General features: G+C 35.2%; 1 protein-coding gene across 1 annotated transcript in view; it reads right to left on the bottom strand.

Annotated features, from left to right (window-relative positions):
• Positions 1–24,873, bottom strand: part of LOC117168967 (glycerol kinase) — a 64,666-nt gene that overhangs the window by 20,853 nt on the left and 18,940 nt on the right. The window contains exons 2-3 of the mRNA XM_033354975.1: positions 12,072–12,196; positions 11,389–11,468 (exon numbers count right to left, since the gene is read on the bottom strand). Of these exons, the coding sequence (XP_033210866.1) occupies positions 11,389–11,468; positions 12,072–12,135 (144 nt within the window). The 5' untranslated portion in view covers positions 12,136–12,196. The remainder of the gene's footprint in view (positions 1–11,388; positions 11,469–12,071; positions 12,197–24,873) is intronic.

Below are 24,873 nucleotides of genomic sequence, written 5' to 3'. Positions count from 1 at the left end.
GTAAAATGCATGAGTGACCTTGTACTTTCGATCTGCAGGTTTGCCGCACAAGTAGCCGTCGGAATGGCGCAGTATTAAAATGATTGTTCTTAGGATCCATGCTCTGGAACGTGTGAAGCCATCCCTGGTCCGTAATCTCAAAGCCATACCTGCGTGCGAAAAAACATTCCGAGGTACTTGCAAAATGACGCAGAGAGCTGTAATTCTTGAGTTGCTCCGTGCCCTTAAGAGACACGAATGGTCTACCGGTGCGTTATTGTAATTCCATCGTGCATTATGACTACCCAGCTCTCGTTTGTGAGGCACTGCAAAACAACGATAGCTTCCCCCCTCCGAGAGCACCGATTATAAGGGAAATCATTCAACTCGAATATCCTGGGTAACGTTATGTGTAGTGCGTATGTTGTAAGCATTTAGAAGATTCAGGCTTTCAGCCGACTGCCTGCGTTCAGAAGAATTTGGGACAAAATCTATGCTCGGCGTCCAAGTGCCTAGTTTATTTAGGCATTTTGAAGAATGCTCAGCTATTCCGCTGAAGGCCTGCCATGTTTTAGGCAATTTTAAGAAACCAACTAGAGTATTGAAACACATTAAATAGCTATTAAACATTTTATTTTTATTTTCATGTTCATCTAAATCATAAAATATACTTCTACAAAATCATAAGAATAAAGATTTTATGTCATATATTTAAAAAGTCTTTAAATTTAAGTTCATGTTTATATAGGATTCAAAGATAAGCATTTTATTTTTATGTAGCAATTCGGTCACGAAAAGAATTTAATAAATGGATTTACCATTTAACATGCATCACTTGAATTCTGAACCCATTTCGTGCAGAATATAGTGAATAATACAACGTAAAATAGCTGTATTTACGATTTACTTGCACATGTTACAATTTGAAATAGTGAAATTGAATAAATTCTACAAGAAAAAGTGTGTTCAGAGTTCGAATGATGCATGCTAAATAGTTAATTTGGACATTTACTAAAAAAGAAACAATTGTTCTTCAATTTAAAGTAGATGATTTCTTGTTACTCTTATATAAACAAAAATGTTGAGCAGAAAGAACTATGTTTAAACTTAATAAAAAGAAGAGGACACTGTATTTTTATTTTTCAATTTGATGGTCTTGGAAAAAAGCAAACGGCTAAATTTATCATTCAACATGCATCATTTGAACTTTAAACACATTTTTTGTAGAATTTAGTGAATATTACAACGTAAAATAGCCGTATTTACGATTTTCTTTGCACAAGTTAAAATTTGAAATAGTAAAATTAAATAAATTCTACGGAAAAAATATATTCCGAGTTCAAATGATGCATGTTAAATAGTTAATTTAGACATTTACTAAAAAATTTAAATTTATGAAAAAATAATCAATAGCACTTTAATTTAACATGCGATGGGTTTCAGTCTGCGGAAATTTGTTCGAGAATTCGAGAGAAGTTTGGGGGACTGTAATAAAAACTTGCTTATTCGATATGGCATTGCAGATTCGATTCGGCATGGCAGACGGCGAGATTAGTTCTCCACTCTGCACCGAGGGAAAGTCAGCGAAAACGGCGAAAAGACCTATGAATGAAGACACTGGGACTCAAATGAATGAGCAAAAAAAAAGGAAACGTGAGAGAAAGCCCAATCTAAAAAACTTTGTGCAACTAATGCTAAGAGTCTAAGCAGTATGGAGAACTTGATCAGGGTGGCCACAAGATTTAATTTTCCTATTTTTTGGATATTTCCCTGACAGGAAAGTATTGCAAAAGCGAATGAGGTTTCAATAATGTGCCAAGCAAAACTGAAACAAGCCAGAAAAATGCGTTTTACATGACAGTATGGATTAATGGTAAAGGTCATGTATCAAAACTATCAATAAATAAATAATTACAAATAAAAAACTAAGAATCGAATTCTATTTTTAAAGAATGTACATTGAAAAAATATTTATAATGATATTAGGAAGTGCTTCCAAAATAATATTAAAACATATCAATTTCTATTTTTCCTGCCAGATACTTCATTTCCCTGACACTTCCCTGGCATGTGGCCATCCTGTTTATAGTTAAACGTGTGAAGAGTAATGCATTGTCATTTGTGTGCCATGGATGAAATTTGGAAGCAAAAAAATCAGTGGGCATAAATTCATTCGTCAATAGAACTTTCCCCCCTACCACGTGGGCTCATGGACGCGTCATCCACCTTCATCCAGGATCCCATAAGCAGGATCGTATAGTGTCTCTTCAAACAAGAAGTTATATTTTGAAGCACCATTTTTGTTATGCAGTTATCAATTTATTTTTGTTGTATTCTTTGAAATAATTTCGTCCAAGCGAGGTGAGCGGAATTTTAGAGATTAAATAATGATTTTGATTTTGTTTTCGTATTTTTTATTCTTATCATAAGTCACACTCTTTAAGTTGGTTGTGCGCGTCTCTATCTGTGTGTGAAACATTTCACACGTTGCTGTGTGTCGTCGTCTGAACGTTAAAGTAAGAACTTGTCTCATTGTTTCAGCATAGAAGTTCATATTAATTGTATTTCAGTTTTATAAATGATTGAAATATATGAGTTTGATTTTTAGAGCAATTTTATTGACACTAAAGAATTTAGCTGTGTTATTAATTAACGCTCACCTGTTCGTTAATGCATTTATCGTCAAGGTTTTATAAAGATTGCATGTTTTTTCTATAACACAAACTTCTCTTGCTCATGAATACTGCTACAACACATAAAACGATTTCAATAGCAATTAGACTATCTACGCAATGATTATACACACGATGGTGTTATTATTATTGTTTTGATTGTATAATATTAGGCTTAACCTTAATTGTTCTAATCGGCTATTTTGCAAAGCTCCAAGAATGCGCAGTTTCATTGAAATATGAGTTACAGTTCTGTAGCTTTACTTGCAATTTACGGAGGAATGGAGAATTATTTTCATCTTACAGATTTTTCAATTGCAGTTGTGATATTTAAAGATCACTAAGGATGTTCTCTAAATTATTATGTTAGACAAATGGGATCAGTTCTACCAGAAGATACTACTTACTATCCACATAATTTTAATATTTTCGATTAAAAAATATGCAATCTCAGTTAGCGTAAAAACATTTTCAGAATTCGATTAGTCAATTATATCAGTGCGGTATACTTATGATTTCTGGATGATAAGTAGAATCTTCTGTTAGAATTCATCACATATGACTAAAATGATAATTTAAAGAAAATCCTTGAGACAATTTTTTTTACCTAAAATATCTTAAACTGTGATATTTCCAACTAGAAGCATAGGCAAATTCAAGAATTTAAAATAAAATTTGTTTTAAATAGCATCATTTCATGCTTTATCAAGCGAATTTTAAATCGCGTACAACATCGATAAATTCAAACCAAAAGTTCTTGCACTTCCAGTTTTATTATGATTCGTGCTTCGGAGCTTTTCTATGGTTATTCTCCGCTCACACGGAGAAAAAGATCTAAGAAGAAGTCGCGAGCTGCGGCAAGCGGAATTGATTGGGGGTTGACAGGCTCAAAGTACATCAAAATCCATTAGGCGCGTATTTTTTCTTTCAATCCAATGGGCCTTAGTTTCCCAGATATCAAGATTTGAATATTGTTGGTCAAGCGCTCGTCTTGCCATTGCAGTCCGAACCCCGGACTAGACGCTTACAGTCAGTCCGACACATATTTTGTAACAAAAGTAAAGTCATATGATTTCTATAGAGGTTTTCACGTACATTGCATATCTCAAAACGAAAATTATCCATCACGTCAAGCTTTTGAAAAAGAACGGGATCAACAAATATTTGTTTGTTATAAAAAGTAGTATGGAAACATATTCTTCGCCAAATTGACAGTTTTACGCCCGGGGCTACCACGGTCAACTAACGCAGCACCAGAGTACGAGTACTGTCAAGCCTAATGTGCCTCTAAACTTACATGTAACTCTCTTGGGATACTTATCTCGGCAAAAATATATGAAGTAAGTGTAAAATGTCATATTACACTTTTTATCTCGTTCATAATTTTGCAGATGCTGTTAGAATCTGCACGTCTGGATGTGTACAATTCAGTATTAATGGCAGTAAAATAGAAGCGTGAGCTAGACATGTCCACTGAGGGGAAATTTCGTCGATATTTTTCAAATGCCAGAGGGGATTTTAACACCAATGACCTCTACTCATTCAACTTCTGGTTCAAGCTTCTGGACCAGAGAACAGGGAAGTGGTGGTGAAACTCGAACATGAGGTGATTAAGTCGATTTCTCCTCAGTAGAAAGACCTGGTGAAAGCAATGCATTAAAATAACACTATCGTAAGTCGGAAAAATGTATAAAATACTATATTCAATGAGATAATGAAGTAATTTTTCTCAACATCTTCGCGTAATTTGAGCTACTAAGTGACCAACAGTAAGCTAAAGCAAGACAGCGAAGTAAAAGTAAGATAGCAAAAATAAGACCTTATCTGTAGAATTGATTCACATTATGTTCTTGAGAGTTCGCATTGTTAGTCATTATTAAATTATATATACATATATAAGGAGTGTCCCAGGAGTATTGTCGTTCCTTGCAATGGAAATTAGAAAAGAATATTTAATCAAAAAGTCCCATCAAATTTTTGCACCTTGCGCATTCAAACAAAAAAAATAATAAGAACAATTACGAATGTGATGTCTGTTTAAATCGGATGGTTTCAAGGTTTATCGAACCGTAAAATAACTTTGCAAAAAAATCAATTCTTTTATTTAAACATGTTCTAGATAAATTATTGGCTCATCGAAATCCGGTTCACCGAAAAAATGGAAATACAGGCTAGATTCTTCCCTGATTAATTCAGGTGAATCAATATTTTATCTTGAACATGTTTAAATTAAAGAATTGACTTTTTTGCAAAGTTATTTTACGGTTAGATAAACGTACACCTACATACAATTTGAATGCTCTTTAATAACTAAATTACGCAATGGAGCCACAAATTCTCAGGGACTTTTCGATGATATTTTTTTTTCTATCCCCCACTACAAAGAACGACAATACTCCTGGGATGCAGTAAAATTTCAGACATAACCACGACCCATGACTGTGAGATAGGTGATTACAGTTTGTGACGGTATCAATACGATCTGGTAAAAATCTCGTGCAACCTGAGGACAGGGAGCGTCCCAAAGTAGACCGCCTTCTGCATTTTTCCCAAAAATGTTTTAGCATATTGTTCATACGCAGGGATGTTTTTCAGGCTATTAACTAGTGAAAGCTTGGAAGATCCGAGAGCACCGATGATATGGATTTTGTCAGCTGTTACGGCACTTCTCACTCTCGACAATTGACTTTATTGCCCTAGGAGCGTTAGCGGAACAATATCAAGGTTAATTCCGCAAGAGTGACAGGGATGGTAATCAAGCACTCTTAGTGCCGCATTGTGCCTTTGGATACAGGTCGTTCCCGCATGAGTTGGAAAACTAGATAATATGTGCCCTAGATGCCCGGGGTGTGCATGGCACGCTATGCAGCTATTATCGAGAATGTCTTGGCTCAAAATGTGGTGACGGTATGTTAAGGTGGAAATCACACCGTCTTGACATGCCAAAATGAAACCCTCCGTGGCAGACTTTAAACCGGTTGATTTGAGGAAAGAAAAAGTTAGCTCACACGACATTGACTGATCCTCCACATTTCCTTGGAAGATGCCGTGCCTCCTCTTATCGAGGAGCTCTTCCTGAAAGTTTTTTTGCTGCACTTTCTTAACCAGGGCGTTCAGGAGTAAGTACTCGAGATAGATAAGATTTTATGCATTTTGCTAACCCTTGATACTCAAATTTAGTGCGATTGTTTTAGCAGCCACCTCCGCTGCTTTGTACAGAAACGCTCCTTTGCCCACTTCTTCGTGCTTGCTGACTATTTTTGGAAAAGTGACTGTTCCATTTGCGACTCTATGTACTGTACCCAGAATAAGCCTGCTATAAACACATTTAAGATTTAATATTCCGCGACACCTTGACGGCGTGAGATGTAGAGTCGCGGAATAGAAGACTTAAGGGACTACACCAGTTTCTCACTTTCGAAAAATCGATTTTTTGTTGCATATTTTAATAGTACATTGTTCTAAGAATAATTTTCTAAAGTTATATGGCCGTATCATTAATAATTTTGAAATGGGAGCATATGAAGCGCATGGGAATATGCCGAGAGGCGCGACATAAGGCGTGTGCAACTGACCGACAAAAGGCACCAAGAAACCCTGAAGGAGGCTCGGACAGCTCGTAAAAAAGCTGAAGCTGAGCAGCAACCATTTGATGAGCATGAGGAAGGCGAATTGTGTGGCCCTGGAGTAGCATAATAACTGTAAGTATGAGTCAGTAGTCAAAACTTGAAACGCGTTTTCCTCAAAACTGCATTTTTCAAAATGGCTGCAGTTGTAACTTGAAAACTAACTAAGCGATCAACTTCAAATTTAATACAAGTACTCGGGATATGTTTTTGTATCGGATAAAGCACTATTTTTTTGATTTTCAAACAAATGCATTTTCGCCATGCGAAAAATGCGCATGTTTTAAATGCAGAATCGAATTTTCTTTCTAAAAAGATGCCATTTTTCAATTTTTAATATTTTTAAGAGATAGTGGTTCATCCAATGGATGAATCTCATATAGTTTAATGGAAAATTTTGATTTTTTGTACAAGGTCACTCATGTATTTTACATAGACGATCTGAAGATCTATGCTAAAAACAAAGAGCAACTACATCTAGCTCTAGGGATTGTCGAACGATATACTAAGGAAATTTGAATGGAATTTGGGTTAGACAAATTCGCCAAGGTTTATTTGCAGCGACGAAAATTTAATGGCATCCCTGAAGATCCTGAGCTCGTTGATAGAAGCGCTATACGACACCTTTGCGCTGGAGAAACTTATACATACCTGGGCGTACCACAGAGCCGCATTCAGGATGTTACATCTATAAAGGATACTTTCCGAAGCCTTTCCTTGTCTGTTAAGCTTCCTGAAATCACTTTACCAGAGTTTTCAGGAGACTATAAGGATTGGTAGAATTTCCGCAATTTATTTAATGCTTTAATAATTCAAAAAGATTCCTTGTCGAATGTAGGAAGATTACACTATTTGAAATTGTCATTAAAGGGCGAAGCTGAAGGTTTTTAAAGACATTTTTCGATAACTGACGCTAATTTTATCTCCACTTCGGAGTCGCTAAAGACAAGATTTGACAACAAGAGAGTTTTAATCCCAACTCATTTACAAGCCTTTATTAAGCTTCCTAATGTGTCGAATAATGTTCTAGAAGACTTAAAAAACTTGCGCGATAAAACAAATGAGTCATTGGGGGCTCTCAAAAATCTTAAACGCTTAACAGAACATTGGAGTGATTCACTTGTTTTTATAATAGTTAAAAAGTTTGATATTACTTCTTTAAAGGAATGGGAGATGCATATTGGTGCTAGCACTGATTATCCCACTTATCAGCAACTTGACTTATTTTTGGAGACTCGCATACGAAGGTGAGGGTGAATCATGTTGCGCTTAAAGAAGCAGACGATTAAGTTTCGTTTCATTTTCTGAATATTCATCTCAATTTATCGCGCTCAACCTTACTTGCTACGGCTGTTATTTCCTTCCAAGCCGAAAATGGAATAAGTCACAGATTTAGAGTTTTGCTGGACCAAAGATCTGAATGTTGTTTTATTACCGAGAGAGGAATGAAAATATCAAGTGCACGCTACAAAAAAGTTAAAGCAGTTGTATATGGGGTTGGAGGAGTTAATATTGGTTCTTCAAGAACGTTAGCAGAATAGCAGAATTTAATAAGTGAGCTTATCGCTACGCATGCTTACCTCGAACCTTTACACGGCGGTCAGCAATTAACTTTACATACGCTCAGATAGCGTCACTGGATTTTTGGAGCTCGCTCTTTGGTTAAATGACTGATCAAAGGTTGCCTGGAGTGCACAAATGAGAGAGCGGCTCTGTCTCAACAACTTATGGGGGACTTACCCGAATTTAGAGTAACCCCACAACGTCCATTCACACATTCTGGTGTGGACTATGCAGGCCTATTTAATGTACGCTTCGCGTCCGGTCGTAGCAGAAAGAGTTACAAAACTTACGTTGCGCCTTTCGTCTGTTGTTGTACGCGAGCTGTCCATTTAGAACTTGTTTCTGATTATTCATCTGCCGTTTTTCTCGCCGCCTATCAGCGATTTTCTTCAAGGCGGGGAAGACCTTTACATTTTTACAGTCATAATGGTACGAAATTTCACGGTGCGGACCGGGAATTAAAAAATTGCCTTTTGAATCTTAGGCTGGATGCTAATTTGCATATTGAGTTCGCATTTCGAGGTACTTATTGGCATTTCATACCTCCTTCCGCTCCTCATTTTGGGGATTCATGGGAGGCTGGAGTTAAGAGTTTTAAACACGATCTGAAAAGAATTATAGGTGCACATACTCTTACATACGAAGAGTTTTATACCCTTCTTACTCGTATAGAAGCTTGCCTCAATTGCAGTCCTATTGCTCCTCTTTCAAATGGTCCTGAAGACTTTTTCTATTTTACACCTGGACATTTTCTGATTGGAGCCTCTTTGACCAGCATTCCAGAACCCTCATTGGAATTTACTTCGGAAAATCGTTTAAATCGATGGCAATTAGTACAAAAAATTTCAGACATTGACTGGAGAAAATGGGCTGTAGATTATTTACAGTCTTTGCAAAAACGCTACAAATGGTTCAACAAAGAGCTAAATCTTGTGATCGGTGATATCTTTCTTGTGAAACATGATTCGTTAACGCCTTCTAGATGATTGTTAGGCCGTATAATTAAATGTTACAAGGGTAAGGACGATTTAGTACGTTTTATTCGCGTAAAAACTGCCAGTTCGGAATATGAACGTCCGATTACTCAGATTTGTCTGTTACCAGTCAGAGCGAAAGAAATGAGCGAAATCTGAAGAACTATTATTGCGAGCGGCATTTGCGTTGTTGACAAAAACTCGATTAAGCACTTATTGTTTTTTTTTCTTCTCATCGTGCAGTTACCACTCATGAAGCGGGCGGTATGTTTCAAGTTGTGATGTTTCGTCTTTGTGAAATTTTCTGCGATTGAAAATTATTGAATTTATGACATCGCCTGTTTCAAAGCTATTTTCAGTTTCCTTATTATTTAAAGGAACGTTTGAAGTCACGTGATTCTTCAGTTTGAGCGTGTGATGATAGCCTTGTCGCTTGAGAAAACCAGTGGGCCAGCAGTGAATCGTGACAGATCGTTGTCCGACGTTTTCGAATCAGTAAAGTGCTTAACTCAATAAAGACATTAAATCTTACATCTTACAAAAATGTCTATATAAACATTATATTATAAAAATAAAAATAAATAAAAATAAAAATAAAAATATTATTTTATATATTTATAAAAATAAACATGAAACAAAACCTAAAGCTTAAAAATTTCAATTTGACAAAGAAATTATTTCTATTCCCATTTTTTCTCTGCTCATTTAAGAGTATATAGAAAAACAAATTTTAAATAGAAAAAATTTGTTAACTAAAGTTTTTTCCAAGGAATAAATTTGTATTTTTATTTAAGAAAAAGCGAATTTAAAGGCTGAAAAATTGTTATCGTAGCCTTAAAGGAGGTTAAAATGATTTCCAATACTCTATAATGAAAATCTAATCGGATTAGCCTTAGAGAAGTTACACTAACAGAAAGTTACGAAGACACGCAAAAATGTGAAAAATTTAGGCTCCTATATATTGATGAACTCTTGATAAATATACCTATGGTTTAGAGAATTATTACATATCCACGAGGACTATAATTTGGCCAAGTTTCAACCTGATAAAAAAATTTAATTTACACTACATGATAGAAAATTTACCCAAAACGATAGAAGTAATCCATATACAATATGGCTACAATAGATTGGACCTTATCCTGTCATCCTCATGTCTTAAAATAAAGTTTGATATCTATTATACCATTTCATTACGAAAATAGACATTTCAACTATATGAAATTGATTTCATCGGCTAATAATAGATAATAACTTATGTTTAATATATGCATATCATTTAAAACATTGATGTAATTTAATTTAATTTCACTGATTTGAACACAGGTTTTTGATTTGCTCATTGTTTAAAATGTAATATACTGTTAATATAATTTTAAAAATACAGTTTATAATTAAAGAAGATTATCTAATCGTAAAAAAAACTTACAAGGAACTCCACAGACAAATTATACTACCAAAAACTAGTGTGATTCCGTGATTTCAGATTCTTTTAGTACATTGATAATTGTAGATACAAATCTATCTTTCAAATACAATTACTTATTCATTTCGAGCCTACTCACAAATCATCTAATTAATTCAAGTAATATTTAAACTACCTTTTAAGTTGAAAGAGTTCCAAGAAACCCCATTTCAATGTACAGCATATGAAGTTATCACTTCTGCCGGGTATCCCACGAGGGCTCACGTGTTTTATAAAAATCAAAATTAGTTTCTTTAATAAAAGTTTTTTTAACTCTCAAACGATATACTCCATCCCAGCATACGTAAACGGCACATTGGTACGAATTGGTTTGTTTGCAATGTTAATTCAATATTTAATATATCAAACATATAATAAACAACTAGCATATATCACACATATTTACAACTTTTCAAAGGAACAAAAACGAATTTCTGTTGTTTTTTTCAATTACTTATTTACCCTGCTTTTTTCAAAAACTTGAGGTGATTAATTATTTTCGTTTTGAGATTCACAATCTACGAAAAAACCCTATAAAATGCTTTTGTTACAAAAATTGTGTGGAATTGTCTGTAAGCGCCAAAACTGGTGTGCGGACTTCTACAGTGGCGAGTCTTGAGCTCAAGCATAAATACTCAAAACACAATATCTGTAAAATAAAGGCCCACTGCATCGAAAGAACAAACGCAGGCATAATGTATTTTAATATACGTTCACCCTGTAAAACCCAAGTCGAATCGGTGTCCCACATCAGCGCGCCACAATAGCATGATAAGTTTTCATGCCACTACAATAATTTTTTTTGTGATAAAAAATTTTCATTTTGTTTCGAAAACGATGGTGGAATACGAAAAAAGTTTACAAGCCAAAATTGCACCCTTTTTAAAGGGCTAAACGGTATTCTTTTTTTGGTATTCTAGCCTGTGCTATTCTCAAAAGGTTCCCAACTAAATTTAACAGAGCGGCCAAAATATCAGTTTTTGAATGAGATTCGTTACCTTATTCGTAAAAAATAATATCGTCACTCATTAACACTACTTTATTAAAGTTTCTAATACAAGGTTTCGTTCAAAACAATGTTCAAGTTAAGATATGCGGCGAAATCTTACCACAAAACGAACGGTTCGAGTACCAACATCTATCACACCAATAAGTGGACCAGGTTTGTTACCTGTACCCGATGATATTTCTGAAAGGCAAAAGAAATCCATAGATTCAATAAATGCATATGTACTTACTATTAGCAACTTATAATGATAATTAAGTAAACATTTAATAAGGATTATTTCATATCGAGTAATTTCAAACTTTGAGCCAACTCGGAAGTTGAGTCAATTCAAAAGTGGCCACCTCGAAGTTTCGAGCTCTTGCAGAATTTTAGTAAAAATGTAAAAAGATATATATTAGCGTCAGACATGATCAGAACAACTAGCGTTAACGGTCTTAAAAATAACTTATGACTTTAAAACAAAAAATATTTTTCACATTCTGAACCTCGACTTAAACTTGGACTATGACCTAGGAAATTTGTAGTAAAAATCATACATTTATATCACAGAAATCCATTAAATCTTTAATTTAAGTCAATAAATGTTGAAAAATCTCTAACGGCTCCTGAAATTACTAAAAATGTCCAAGCGTATTTTTAGTATACAATTTTGTCTAATTATAAAAGGTAGCATTGTGCTTGTCGTGCTTTTGCATGTTGGCGGTTGTGTATAGGGTATTTTATATCATCCCTTAAACAGAAAATGAAGAAAGATTAAAAATATTGCTTATCAAAATCACCTACCTCCAGGATTATACGCATAATACTGAAAAATACTTGTTTTTCGATCTGTCTCAAGTTGTTCCATTGTGAAATTCTACGACGGATAAAAGTCTTCTGCTTCAAGATTATTTCGCAATTATGAGGATCTAAAATTGCATTAAATTAATTACTTTTTAGCGCCATGATCTAATTATATTTGCATGTATTTGACAGTTAGGAATGTATATACACATATACGGAGAAAAAATCTAATATACACAGAAACGAGTTTTTTGCGGTCTGTTTTAAATGCTTAAATGTTCCCTTAATTTACCATTATTCTTATATATTAATATATTATTATTAACCGACCTACTTCAACATATATTTATGATCCCGTATATCGTTACTGAACACGGACGAAAACCCGGAAATTTATTTATGGGTAAATGAAACATTTGATTAGAGGTACTCAAACGACCGGCCGTACATATCTGACGAGCACAAAATACGTAAAAATTCTTTATCCTGAAAATTTAAAAACAGACAATTCCGTAAGATTTAAAAAAAAAAGGAAAGAAAGGGGAGGAAAGAGAAGGGGACAGTGTAGCGGATGAGAGATCGATTCTTTTTTTGCCCTACGCTGAACCCTTAAGGCTCTTCCTAGAGCTTGATTTGTAATTCGTGAACTTTAATCAAGCCTTAGGAAGCGCCTTAATGACACAACAGTAAAAAATGTATATGTAAACACACAGAATTTCAGATTTCATTCTGCGTTTCTCAACTTCAGTAAACTATGCTCTCTAGATATAACAATGTTCACTTAAATTAAGAACATACTTAATACATTGCTTAAACTACATTATTAATCTTCCATATTATTCAAATATTTGAGAATTCTGTTTTTGAAACTGGAAAATAAATGACTTCTGAAAAGTTTCAGTTCTGCTCTGTGGAATTTGGAACATTTCTGGCTGTCTAACTTCCAAATAAGTAACAGTAACTTTCGCCACATTTATCACAAAAATATTGCGGACGCTGTGTTTTTAATAACACATACATAACAGATCCTACACAAAATTTTCTCATACTGCCTACGCTTATCCAGCCATTTCCGGTACAATGTAAAATGTTCATCCCGTTTTCCATTGAAGATGAATCTTATACAAGAGTTTAATAGCTTCGTTAATTCATGATTATGCTCACCTTAAATATCAGTGAATATTGCATGACAATATTCGATGTACGGAATTATGAGGGAAGAGATCAGCTTAATTCTTAATTCCGTGGATAAAGAATTGTTATTAAACTATAGTTTTTTAAACGTAGCTTAAGCTATTCTGGAGAAGCTTGCAAGCTCTTTATCCCAAGATAATGTAGAGGTTAAAATTATTCCCAGATTACGAGCACGACTGACAAAAGATACCACAATCTTCTTTACTTGCAATGGTGGCAAAGAAACACCGTCTAGACTAATAATATACTGAGAACTTCCTAAAATTTAAGCCTGAGTTTTAGTAGGATTTAGGTTGGACTTATTAGTATATATCAAAAGCCTTAGTAAAAAGAAAAAGAAGCATAATTGTCACCATTCTCTTATCAATTCCCAAGCGAATGTCGTGCATGATAGCGAACAATAATGTCTGCGTACTATATCCTATCCTATCCTGATTGACATTAATTTAGGATATTATCTTTTTCCACATAGTCTATCATCTGACTGTAGACGATTTTTTCCAACACCTTAGAGAGAAAACAGAATATGGCAACAAGCCTATAACTACCAACGCTTTGAGATAACTTAACTTTATTCACAGGACTTATTAGCTTTGTCCACTTTTCAGAAAAAACAGAAGTTTGTAACTAATTGGTTGACCATCCACTCATATATGCACGTTTGTGTATACCTAGCTCCTGATTGGTCCAGCCTAAATACGTAAATAAAAAAGATCCTTTATATAGGTAGATCCATAAGCATAATTTAAAACAAAAATAAAATCCCCTAAATAACTATATTATCATATGCATGATTGAAACTTAAGAAAGATAATTCAAAGTCATGCAAATATTCTGCATGAGGTCGTCTATACAGAGTGTATCAGGCTCAAGTGCAAGGATTAATATGGCTGCATGCAAATAAAAAAAACTAATTGGAAAATTCCTTTTCGAAAAATCAGTTGAAGTTTTAGTTTTTGAGTTATAAAATATGCCCCCAATCATGTATGCACGTTTGTGTATACCTAGCTCCTGATTGGTCCAGCCTAAATATTTTATAACTCAAAACTATATCTGTGACTGATTTTTGGAAAAGGAATTTTCCATTTATTGTTTTTATCTTCATATAGATATAGAAGTCCAGACACTTGAGCCCGGGACACCCTGTATACCACAAATAAAAGAATAGCTGATACCCCATGACTGATAATCTCAGTCATCTTGAATTCAGGTTGATAAAAAAATCCATTAGATGTCTCTAGCACTTTATATCTGATACCATTCATGATATATACAGCAAAACCACCCCTCCTTCCCTCCCTATCCCGTTATATCAGTCTATAACCATCAATGGCACCAATATTGTCACTAATAATTTCAGTACGCCATGTCTCACTTATCGCTATTATATGATTAACATTAATATGGCATATCTTTAACTCAGAATGTTTCACGGCCAATGACGAAATGGGAGATGGTCCATCTGTGGATAGTCATTCAAATATTTGACTAAGATCACATTCATATCTTATTTTTATTACTGGATCATTATCCTTTTGACGAACAAAAATAAGAACATTACCCTGCCATACAAACCTGTCAGAGAGTTTCTTAGCCTTATTACTGGTTAAACGAAGTAACTTGTACAGTCCAGTTGGAAGGTACTCGTTAATATATAATCGAGTCATTCCAAAGTCTGATCGAACTTCACTTGCTTTCATTGGCTCTTTGCTCTTCTTCAAGGAAGCTGTCATTTCTTTCTTGGCCTAATTGGTATTGGTCTTTTCACAGGATGAGCAATAGCCGATTCCGTCAATGTCGATGTTGAAGACGATAATTGATCCCTGTATGATGCCATTTTTTGAGGAGGCAGTCTAGGTGCATTTTTAATTTGGTTCGCAGCTAGATTCACATTAAACACTTTTGAGATTGTGTAGACTAGCACCAAAAGATCGTCACCATCACGCTCAGGCAGCCCAGAAATCAAGATGCCATCCTGGCACTGTTCATTTTCCGTCCGCGATATTCTTAGACGAAGTTTTATGTGCTTATCTTGCATTTCCTCGATTTGTCCCTTCAAATAATCATTTTCTTTATTTGGAACAGAAATCTGAGAATTAAATTCCGCATGCTAATCAGAAATCGTCAAGTCAGCCCTATCCAACTCTCCAACTTTTTCTGTAGAAGCTGCTGTCGCTTACTATTGAATACTAAAAAGACATTATTGAAAAAATATGTTTTAAAAAAGTTATATATTGCTATATGTTATGAAATACAGCAATATATAGCACTTGGTTTGTAAGACATCGATTATTCTATAGAATGCAGCGATATGTAGCACTTCAAGCAATTTAAAATAAAATTTCGAGATTTAATAAATTTAATATTTTTTAAATATCAATTACATATCAAAGAAAGGTCAGTTTTAATTTCGTGAACGGAAGTAATCGGAAATATACTTATTTTTTAATTAGTTATTAATTTACCTATACGCGTGCACGTGTACAGATATATAAATGCTATCTGGACACGTTCACAGTTGGTTACAAACTGCTGAAAGCGCAATGTATTTGCTTTCATTAATTTCATTAATCAATTGGTAGAAGTTTAAACTTGTCAAGCCAGCTTAGATTGCGCTTTTGGGTACAACTCGAACATTGTGAACTCGGAGCTACAGGGGAAGTTGTACTGACGATCGCTAGTCTCAATGCACGCACACTGACACAAAAGCGACTTACCTACATACAATTTCAAAGCACTGTAAGTCCCATAATACGTACCGAACGAATTTTCTGTTGAAAAATGCCTGATTACTGCATTTGTCCATTATATTTGTTTATAATATAAAGAATTATAATCTTAAGAAATTTTTTTTTTAATATAATATTGGTTCCATTCAAATTTCTTGCAATATAACTTGAAAAAACTTATAATTATGGAAAATCGTAGAAAACATTTTTTCAACAAATAATTTGTTTATACAATATTTTGTTGTTTAATATATAATATTGAAGCATCTTAAGCTAATGTCACTCTATGAAACTTAGGCGATTTCAACAATTATCCTGTTATTGACGTTTACTGCCCTCCTTAAAATGACGGATAGAACCCAGATAAGAACCGGATGAAAGTTGATTCTTATCTGTCGCTATTGGAATTAGACCCCGGTTATGTCCCCGGTTTATAGCCGGTCCTTGATAGAATTCTATCGGGATTGATATTTTTATCTCCGGCTTCTATATGGCTCTCATTCGGTATCTTCAGGATTTGTATCCGGTTGGTAGTCGGGATTGGACCTGGTTTATACCCGGCACTTGACTCAGTTATATCTGGGATCACATAATATCTTTACCGAATTTCTACCTGGGTCTTACCCGGTTCGTCAAAATACTTCTACACGGTACTTATGTGTTTTTTATCCGAAACGTGCCCGGATCTTGTCACCGGTTTGTACTCTACACTTGACATGAATCTATCTATTTGCAACCGGTTCCTACGCGAGTCCTATCCGGAACCTGTATCATCTGGTTTATACTCGGGAACCAGTAAAATTTATATCCGGTTTATATCAGGAACGCAAAAATATGTACCTCTTTGTTATCAGGTCCCATTGGAAACCTATCTAGATTATATGTGGGTCAGCCAAGAATTAAAAAAATGGATTTGTCTTTAGTGAGAATTTTATAGAAATATGTACAACATTTCGATGATAAATAATTTCAACTAATAAGAGAAGTAACATACAAAGATAATTAAGAAATTGGTCATCAATCTACTTTAGAAAACATTTTTATAAAATATTAGTTTTATTTGACTATTTGTTTTAATACACTGCTTCCAATTTTTAATTAAATTTTTAGTCACATATGACTAATAATAAGTAGAATTTTTTGACTAAATTAAATTATTTCCTTGTTTGTGTGACCATCTGGATCGTCGGATTCAAAGATTGTAGTAAAGAGCTGAGAAATTTACAAGTGGTCATGTGCCTTAAATAGACCGGATAGGAACCGGATAGGAAAGTATATGCTTATTTTAATATCTGGTTCCATTTGTCAGATACGAACCGGGTAGAAAAAGGTGACCGGTACAGTTTCACTTAATAATTTACAAGTGTCCATTTGCCTTAAGGCCATGTGATAAGTATAACAGCTGATCAAGTCAGCCCTAAGATCAATATTGTTTCACCCATATTAAAAAATAAAAGTTTAAATAACGCGGAAATTTTTTTCGGGAAATGTTAATAAATATTAAAGGATCTTTTGTGGCCTTGCAAAGAGTTGAAGGTAGAAAAAAGTTTATTTATGCAAATAATGATTATCGACGGACACATTTAGGTTTTACAGCAGAAGTTTGACTTTTAACTTTCTCTGACGGTAATCATGCAATCTGTTTTACCCACAGACCCTAGAATTTCGACGTTGTCTACTCGCTGCGCTAGTGCTGCTTTGACACAGCTGATACCAGATTGATACGAATGTCAGACCAAATATTTTTATTTGCATTTCAACTGCAAACATTAGTTTTTGCATTATTTGTGCATAATGTTCGTGAGCAATTTTTGTTGTTTTGCCCCACTTTGATAAATATAAACCTCATAACTAGCCCATTGACAACATTGCAAATTGCTTGCAGGGTTTGACGACAGCACGGTCGGTATATCTCCAAAATAATAGTTAAAAAAAACTTTTTTCACTATTCTAATTATTTAGGACCAGAGACATATTCTTGTATGCCTTCTATTTATCGTGCCAAATTTTTAACACGATATTTCATTCCGTGTGGACGTAAGTTGGGAAAGAAAACTTCCTCTGGCATTTTCTTGAAAAAAAAAATTTTTTCTTAAAACTTCCACGGGAACAAAGCAGAGACATGGACTTTATTACCTCCTCTTTCATTTCCCAAACTTTCAGAGCGATACCTTATTTCGTTTAGATGTAAGTTGGGAAAGAAATATTGAAGACCAGGTTTGGTCACGTGACCCTCTCGTCACATGGCCTTAAAGAGACCGGATAGGATCCTTGTAGAAAAGTATATATCCTTTTTTCAATTTCTGCTTCCATTTGCCAGATACGAACCGGGTAGCAGGTGCACTTGCGCTTAGTAATTCACAAGTGGCCAGGTACCTTAGAGAGACCGGATAGGAACCGGGTAGAAAAGTATATCCTAATTTTAATTTCTAGTTCTATTTGCCATATAAGAACCTGGTTGAACCGGGTAGCCGGTACACTATCACTTAACAATTCACAAGCGGCCAGGTGCCATAGAGAGACTGGATAGAAAACGGGCAAAACAGCATATCCTCATTTTAATTTCTGATGCCATTTGTCAGATAGGAACCGGGCAGAACGAGGTAGCGGGTACATTTTGACTTAATATTTACACGTTGCCATGTGCCTTAAAGGAACCGGATAGGAACCGGGTGAAAAAGTATATCCTTATTTAAATTTCTAGTTCCATAATTTACAAGTAGCCATGTGCCTTAAAGAGAACAGATAGGAACCGGGTAAAAAAGTATACCCTTATATTAATTACTGGTTCCATTCACCAGATAAGAACCGGGTAGAATCAGGTAGCCGGTACACTTTCACTTAATAATTTACAAGTGACCGTGCTCCTTGAAGAGAGCCGATAGGAACCGAGTAGAAACGTATAACCCTATTTTAATTTTTGGTTCCATATGCCAGATAGGATTCGGGTAGCACTAGGTAGCCGGTACACTTTCATCATAACGTGAATCACAAGCGTCGATTCCTACATAGAGACCAGATAGGATCCGGGTAGAAATCTAATTTTCTATGATTATTATTTTCATTTTATTTCCACTGACCAGATAAAAACCGGGTAGGCGCGTGTAGAATATTGAAAACTTCTTTTCATCGTGAATGACCCACCTGGACGGCGGCTTTAGTGTTTCTTCCAGGTAATTAAATTTTTTTGTTTTTCTCCTTTTTTAGTGTAATTAACGAAGACTTTTTTGTTTAAAAATGCGTTTTAGGCACTTTTTCAAAAAAAGACTTATAAGAGCGGAAAAATCGATGATGAAACTCAGAAGCCAGAAGTAGTTGTTTTTTATAACAAAACTAAAGGCGGCACCGATACCTTCGACTGACGTGTAAACATTATTTAGTTTTTTACGATTCTTCCTTTACGATTGTTTTATGGCATGCTGGATCAAGCAGGCATCAATGCAGTCATTTTTCATACTTTAAAAAACAATGGTGAATCTCGGAGCCGTCGTAAATTTTTGAAAATATTGTGTTCTGATTTGATAAGGCTATAGCTACGAATTCGTTTGGAGAAGCCTAATTTATCATTATCGGATTCGTGTGAAATTGCTTATTTTTTAAAAACAAATACATGGAGCAAAATCAGCATTACACTTTTTTCTTTATGTAATATTCCTTTCTAAATACACCAAATTCAAGTGTCAAAATAAATATGTTTTTGGAAGACAACAACAAATGTGGAGGGTAATACAAAGACCGAGCGCGAGATAAATATATTATCGAGCGCGAAGCGTGAGAACGAACGTTCGCGCGCCCTAGGCGCGGTCAAACTTGTGAGCAAACCGAGCCGCGCGCGCAGCGGGACACGGGAATGTGCCCGCGAAGCGGGCGGATTTTTGTTTGCTTTTCTACACGCCCCTGCCCAAATAACCCTCAAGTACCAATTTTCATTCAAATATGCCAACTCATTGGATTTTTCAAAATTTTTGGTCGCCATATAGGATCAGCCATTTTGAAATTACGAATTTTTATCTCGAAATCGTATTCAGCGAACCACATAACCCCTTAGTACTAATTTTCAATGAAATCCGTTAATTCATTAGGAACTTTGCTTCATGACGTGTATACACATCATCCGCAGTTTAGGCCCACCTACTATCGGCGAGAAAATTCGAGTCCTCTGGCTTTGACTTTGAATAAGTATGAGAAGAAAAAATGGTACGTTAATGAAAAATTTTGTTCAAAGAAATTTACCAAGAAAATAATTTTCTTTTCTCTTGCATAATTTAGGTTCATTTAAGGCTCCTGAAAAATCATAGACCAAAGTTCTTGCGATATTTCCTTTGCCCTTTTTTTGTTGTTATATAAGGTATTCTGCTCTAGTTTAACAACAAGTTGGTTCAAGATTGCTGTAAAACGTAGTACAAATTATTTTACAGAAAATTCACCTTAAAGAATAGTTTAGGACTCATTTAGGGCTCTGGGAATATCATAATGAAATATTTCAAAAATTGTTTAAACAAATTTTTCAAACAAAAATTTTAGTTTCGTTTCTCTTGTATGATTTCAAGCTCATTTAAGGCTCCTGTTGTATCATCGACCGAAGGGCGTGCGATATTTCCTTTGCCCTTTTTTTCTTTTTATATATGGTTAAGGTGAATTTTCTGTGAAGTCATTTTTATTACGTTTTACAGCAATCTTGAACCAACCTATTGTTAAGCTATTGCAAACACTATTTTTTACAAAAATACCAGAGCCCAAAATTTGGGACTATGGGCCAAAATAAGACCTCAATGAGCCCTAAATCATGCGAGAAATAAAAATGGGTTTTATGGGTTTGTTCATGTATTTTTTATAACGTTAAGGTGGCACAATCCCATATATAATAAAAAAAGGGCAAAGGAAATCTCGCGTGACCTTCGGTCCATGATATTTCAGGAGCCTTAAATGAGCCTGAAATTATGCAAGAGAAAAGAAAATAAAATAATTTTTGATAGACCCATCTTCTTGCACCCTAGTCTTTCTATCGATATCAATCCTCCAATTATCGACATCTATCCTTTTCTATCCATTAGGCAATCTTAAATTTCGTCTATCTTTTTTCATCCCTATTTCCTTGACCAAGTGAATCCATTTCTATCTTTTCTGAAATATAAGATATCCCTATCTTCTTGCACCCCAGTCTTTCTACCGATACCAATCCTTCAATTATCAGACTCTATCCTTTTATATCTATTTGGAAATCTTAAATTTCGACTATCTTTTTTAATCCCTATTTTCCTGTCCAAGTGAATCAATTTCTATCTTTTCTGAAATATAAGACAGCGCTATCTTCTTGCACCCCAGTCTTTATATCGATATCAATCCTCCAATTATCAACCTCTATCCTTTTCTATCAATTGGGCAATCTTAAATTTCGTTTATCTTTTTCAGTCTCTATTTTCCTGTCCAAGAGAACCCATTTCCATCTTTTCTCAAATATATGATAGCCCTATCTTCTAGAATCCCAAACTTTCTATCTAGATAAATCCTCTACTTATCCGCCCCTATCCTTTTCTATTCCTTAAGCAAACCAAAATTTTTTCTATCTTTTTGAATACCTATTTTCCTATCTAAGTGAATTCATTTGTATATATTTTTTTAATGTGAGATAGTCCTATCTTCTTGAATCCCATAATTTCTAATCACATAAATCCTTTGCTTATCCACGTCTGTCTTTAGCGAGGCGTGCGCTAGTTGAAGTACATCCATGACTTAGTACAGGCAGGTTCCTAGTAGGTGACTGACTGTAAAAGTCAGACACAAGTGAAATCATTTGCAAAGTCTATAACTGGAGGGTCAGCAGACGCCTTTGCAGTGTTCGAACTTCGAGTTGTAAGTCGTGAAGCTGGGGAATTTTATTGTTAGGTATATAACCCCTTGCTGGTTTAATAATATTTTTCGGTAGTTTGAAATTCGAAATATATTTTTATTTTCGAAACGGATAAGAATACTACATTTGTGGGCGGTTTCAAATAGGTCGAAATTAAAACGATTTATCGTTGATACTTAGTAGTCTGGGGTAGATAAAGATAGGCATTTGTGAACAACAAAGATAGAAAAAGATTGTCCCATTGGAGCACAGGGGATAAAGTCAGTGATAGAGAAAGATAGACGGTTGTGAATATTATGGATAGAAAAAAAAAGGCGGTTGTGGATATTTTGGATAGAAAAAGATAGACGGTTGTGACTGTAAAGAATAGAGTCAGGGATACAAAGAGATAGATCTAAGCACACGCGACGGATAGAGCGTGGAAAGAAAAAAATAGAGTTTATGGGATGCAAAGTGTGCATTTGGGAAGAATTGAGTATCTATCTTTTTCTATCCATACGCTTCTATCTTTTTAAATCTTTTTACTTCCAGCAGGGATGGCTCATACAGGGTTATGGTGGTTCCCGTAGCTGGTTCTAATCCGACCATGGACAATTGGGATGTTCGTAGTGTACATCCTGAAGAAATTCGAATTAGTCCTAGTCTATACAGTTGTAGTGGTCTGGAGGCCCTCCCAGGGCAGATGAGCTCTGTAGTAAGCTTCGTTGGAATGGAGTGGAGCCAACTACTTAGCGATAGAAGGGCTTTCCGAAAAGGGTGGCGATCATAGGACACCTGAATGTCACATAGTTTGAACGCTGCCATTGTTGGATTAATTAACCTGCGAGTTTTGCCTGTCTGTTGTTCTTCTTAGGTTAATAACATGTTTACGGCTCGAAGATATTTGTCCAGGCTTATGGTGATGGCGTGCAGAATGTTACTGAAATTGTTAGTATAGTTGATTCAGACACGGAATTTGAAATTTCGTTCCAGTGTTGAGTGGAGAGGCGCAATTCATGTTGTAGTTGAATCTGATGCTCCAGTTACTAATTCGTGTCTGCAGAGTGTATTGGCGTTGGTAGAAAATCCTCGTGCCAGACGAGAAGTGCAGGTTCTGGGACATGTCTTGTGCCATGGCGAATGTGCTCCAGAGGATACAGCTAATTGTTAAAATTACTTGTCCGAGTGTGTACATGATTTATTTTTTCAAATTTTTTTTCAGTTTCAAGACGAGAACAGCTAATCTGAACACAAATTACATAACTATTTAGCATCTTGTACATAGAGTAATTCGAAGGATATAAAATTCGTAGACTCATGGATAAACGCGTTGTACGAAAACATAGCAAAAGGTCTCTCCCAGTCATAATAGCTCCTAGCGTAATGTTTGATGTAGTCCGTAAAAACGGTATGCCTGCGTTCGTGCGACCCATCAGTTTGGGGGCGATAGTCGGACGTGGTTAGTTGTTTCTCGCAAACATCACTTTGGCAATGTACTGTTAACGAAACTAGTTCCCCTATCTGTAAGGATAGCACTGGGTGCTTCGTATTGTGCCATTAAGTTTTGAGCTACCCAGAGTGGCCACTATTTTTTTCCTTTTTTTCTCCCGGTTCTCCCGCTGGAAATTCGTGATTTTTCCCGGTTTAAAAAATATATATATACTGCTGTTGCGAAAAATGCCAATTTTTTACGTACGAGCAATCATAATAAGTAGGATGAAAAAAAATGTAATGCCACATAAAGGAAAATGAAATGATTTTATTATATAATTTTTAAAGGAACATGAAATCCTCGAAAAAAGTTTAGTTAACAACTATTTGCAAGCTGAACACAACATATTTACACATTATGTATTTTAATAGTATCACATTTTATGTTATTTTTCTCTTATATTTATATTTAGGAATATAACTTATGATCATTAGGGAGAGCCCTATAAATATAAAATCAAAGATGTCACAGGCTGTCTATAGACTACAGAACCTCCATAACAGTCTAAAATGCGAACCATGGCTACCGCATGAGAAACCGTGGTAGCCCGGAAATTTAAGATGGGAATGGCAATGCAATATTTCGAGAAGTTATCCTGCATCATGAGGATATGTCGATTACCGTTAGGAGTTGTTTCCAATACTCCTACTGTGTCGAGTGAGACCTTATCAGATATCCCTAGCGGAGTGTCGGTAATTTCAACGGGTCCCCGTGTGCGTCAATAACTAATTTGTTCTCTGATATTATTTGGGGTTGCGATTCTATCGGGGGCACGGTCAATTGGCCATGACACAAGCTGATGCGAATTGGACGGCCCCGGATATTGGATAGTAATTCTATCATTTTTGTTAGTGTCAACGTTCCTAATAAATCACCGGAGTTGACCATGCGACAAGTTGTGCATCGATTCCGTTCTAATGTATGTTTGAGATTCTGTAACCCAATTGTCACATCATTTCAGTTTATGTCGTCGAAATCGTTTCGTTTAACCACAATGGAATACACCTTGTGTTTCCCGAATGGAATAACGAGTACCTGACTCATTTGTGTATGGTATTGCTACAAGTCCAGGGGGTCGACTCGATCCGTTGCGATTAACGGTTTGGGCCTAAGCAATTTAGAGCTAATTTGGGCCCGTAGTTCCAAATTTTTGGCTCTTTTATTTTCTGTAAAAAATAGTGTTTGCGCTAGCTTAACTTTAAGCTGGCTGAACATTGCTGTAAAACATACACGTATAGAATAATTTAGGGCTCATTTAGGGCTCATTTAGGGCTCTGGGAATATAATAATGAAAAATGAAAAAAAATGTTGAAACAATTTGTGTTTAAACAATTCTAGTAAAAATGAATTAAACAAATTTCTTCATTTAACAAATAAGACCTCAATGTGCCCTAAATTATGCGAGGAGTGAAAATGGGTTTTATAATTTTTTTTCATGTATTATATAATTTTAAGGTGGCACAATACCATATATAACAAAAAAAAAAGGACGAATGAAATATCGCGTGACCTTCGGTCGATAATATTCCCAGAGCCCTAAATGAGCTCTAAATTATT

Source organism: Belonocnema kinseyi, chromosome 3, assembly GCF_010883055.1.
Source record: "Belonocnema kinseyi isolate 2016_QV_RU_SX_M_011 chromosome 3, B_treatae_v1, whole genome shotgun sequence".
Classification (NCBI taxonomy): domain Eukaryota; kingdom Metazoa; phylum Arthropoda; class Insecta; order Hymenoptera; family Cynipidae; genus Belonocnema; species Belonocnema kinseyi.
The sequence above is the reverse complement of the archived record's forward strand: the minus strand, read 5'-3'. Positions and strand labels throughout refer to the sequence as shown.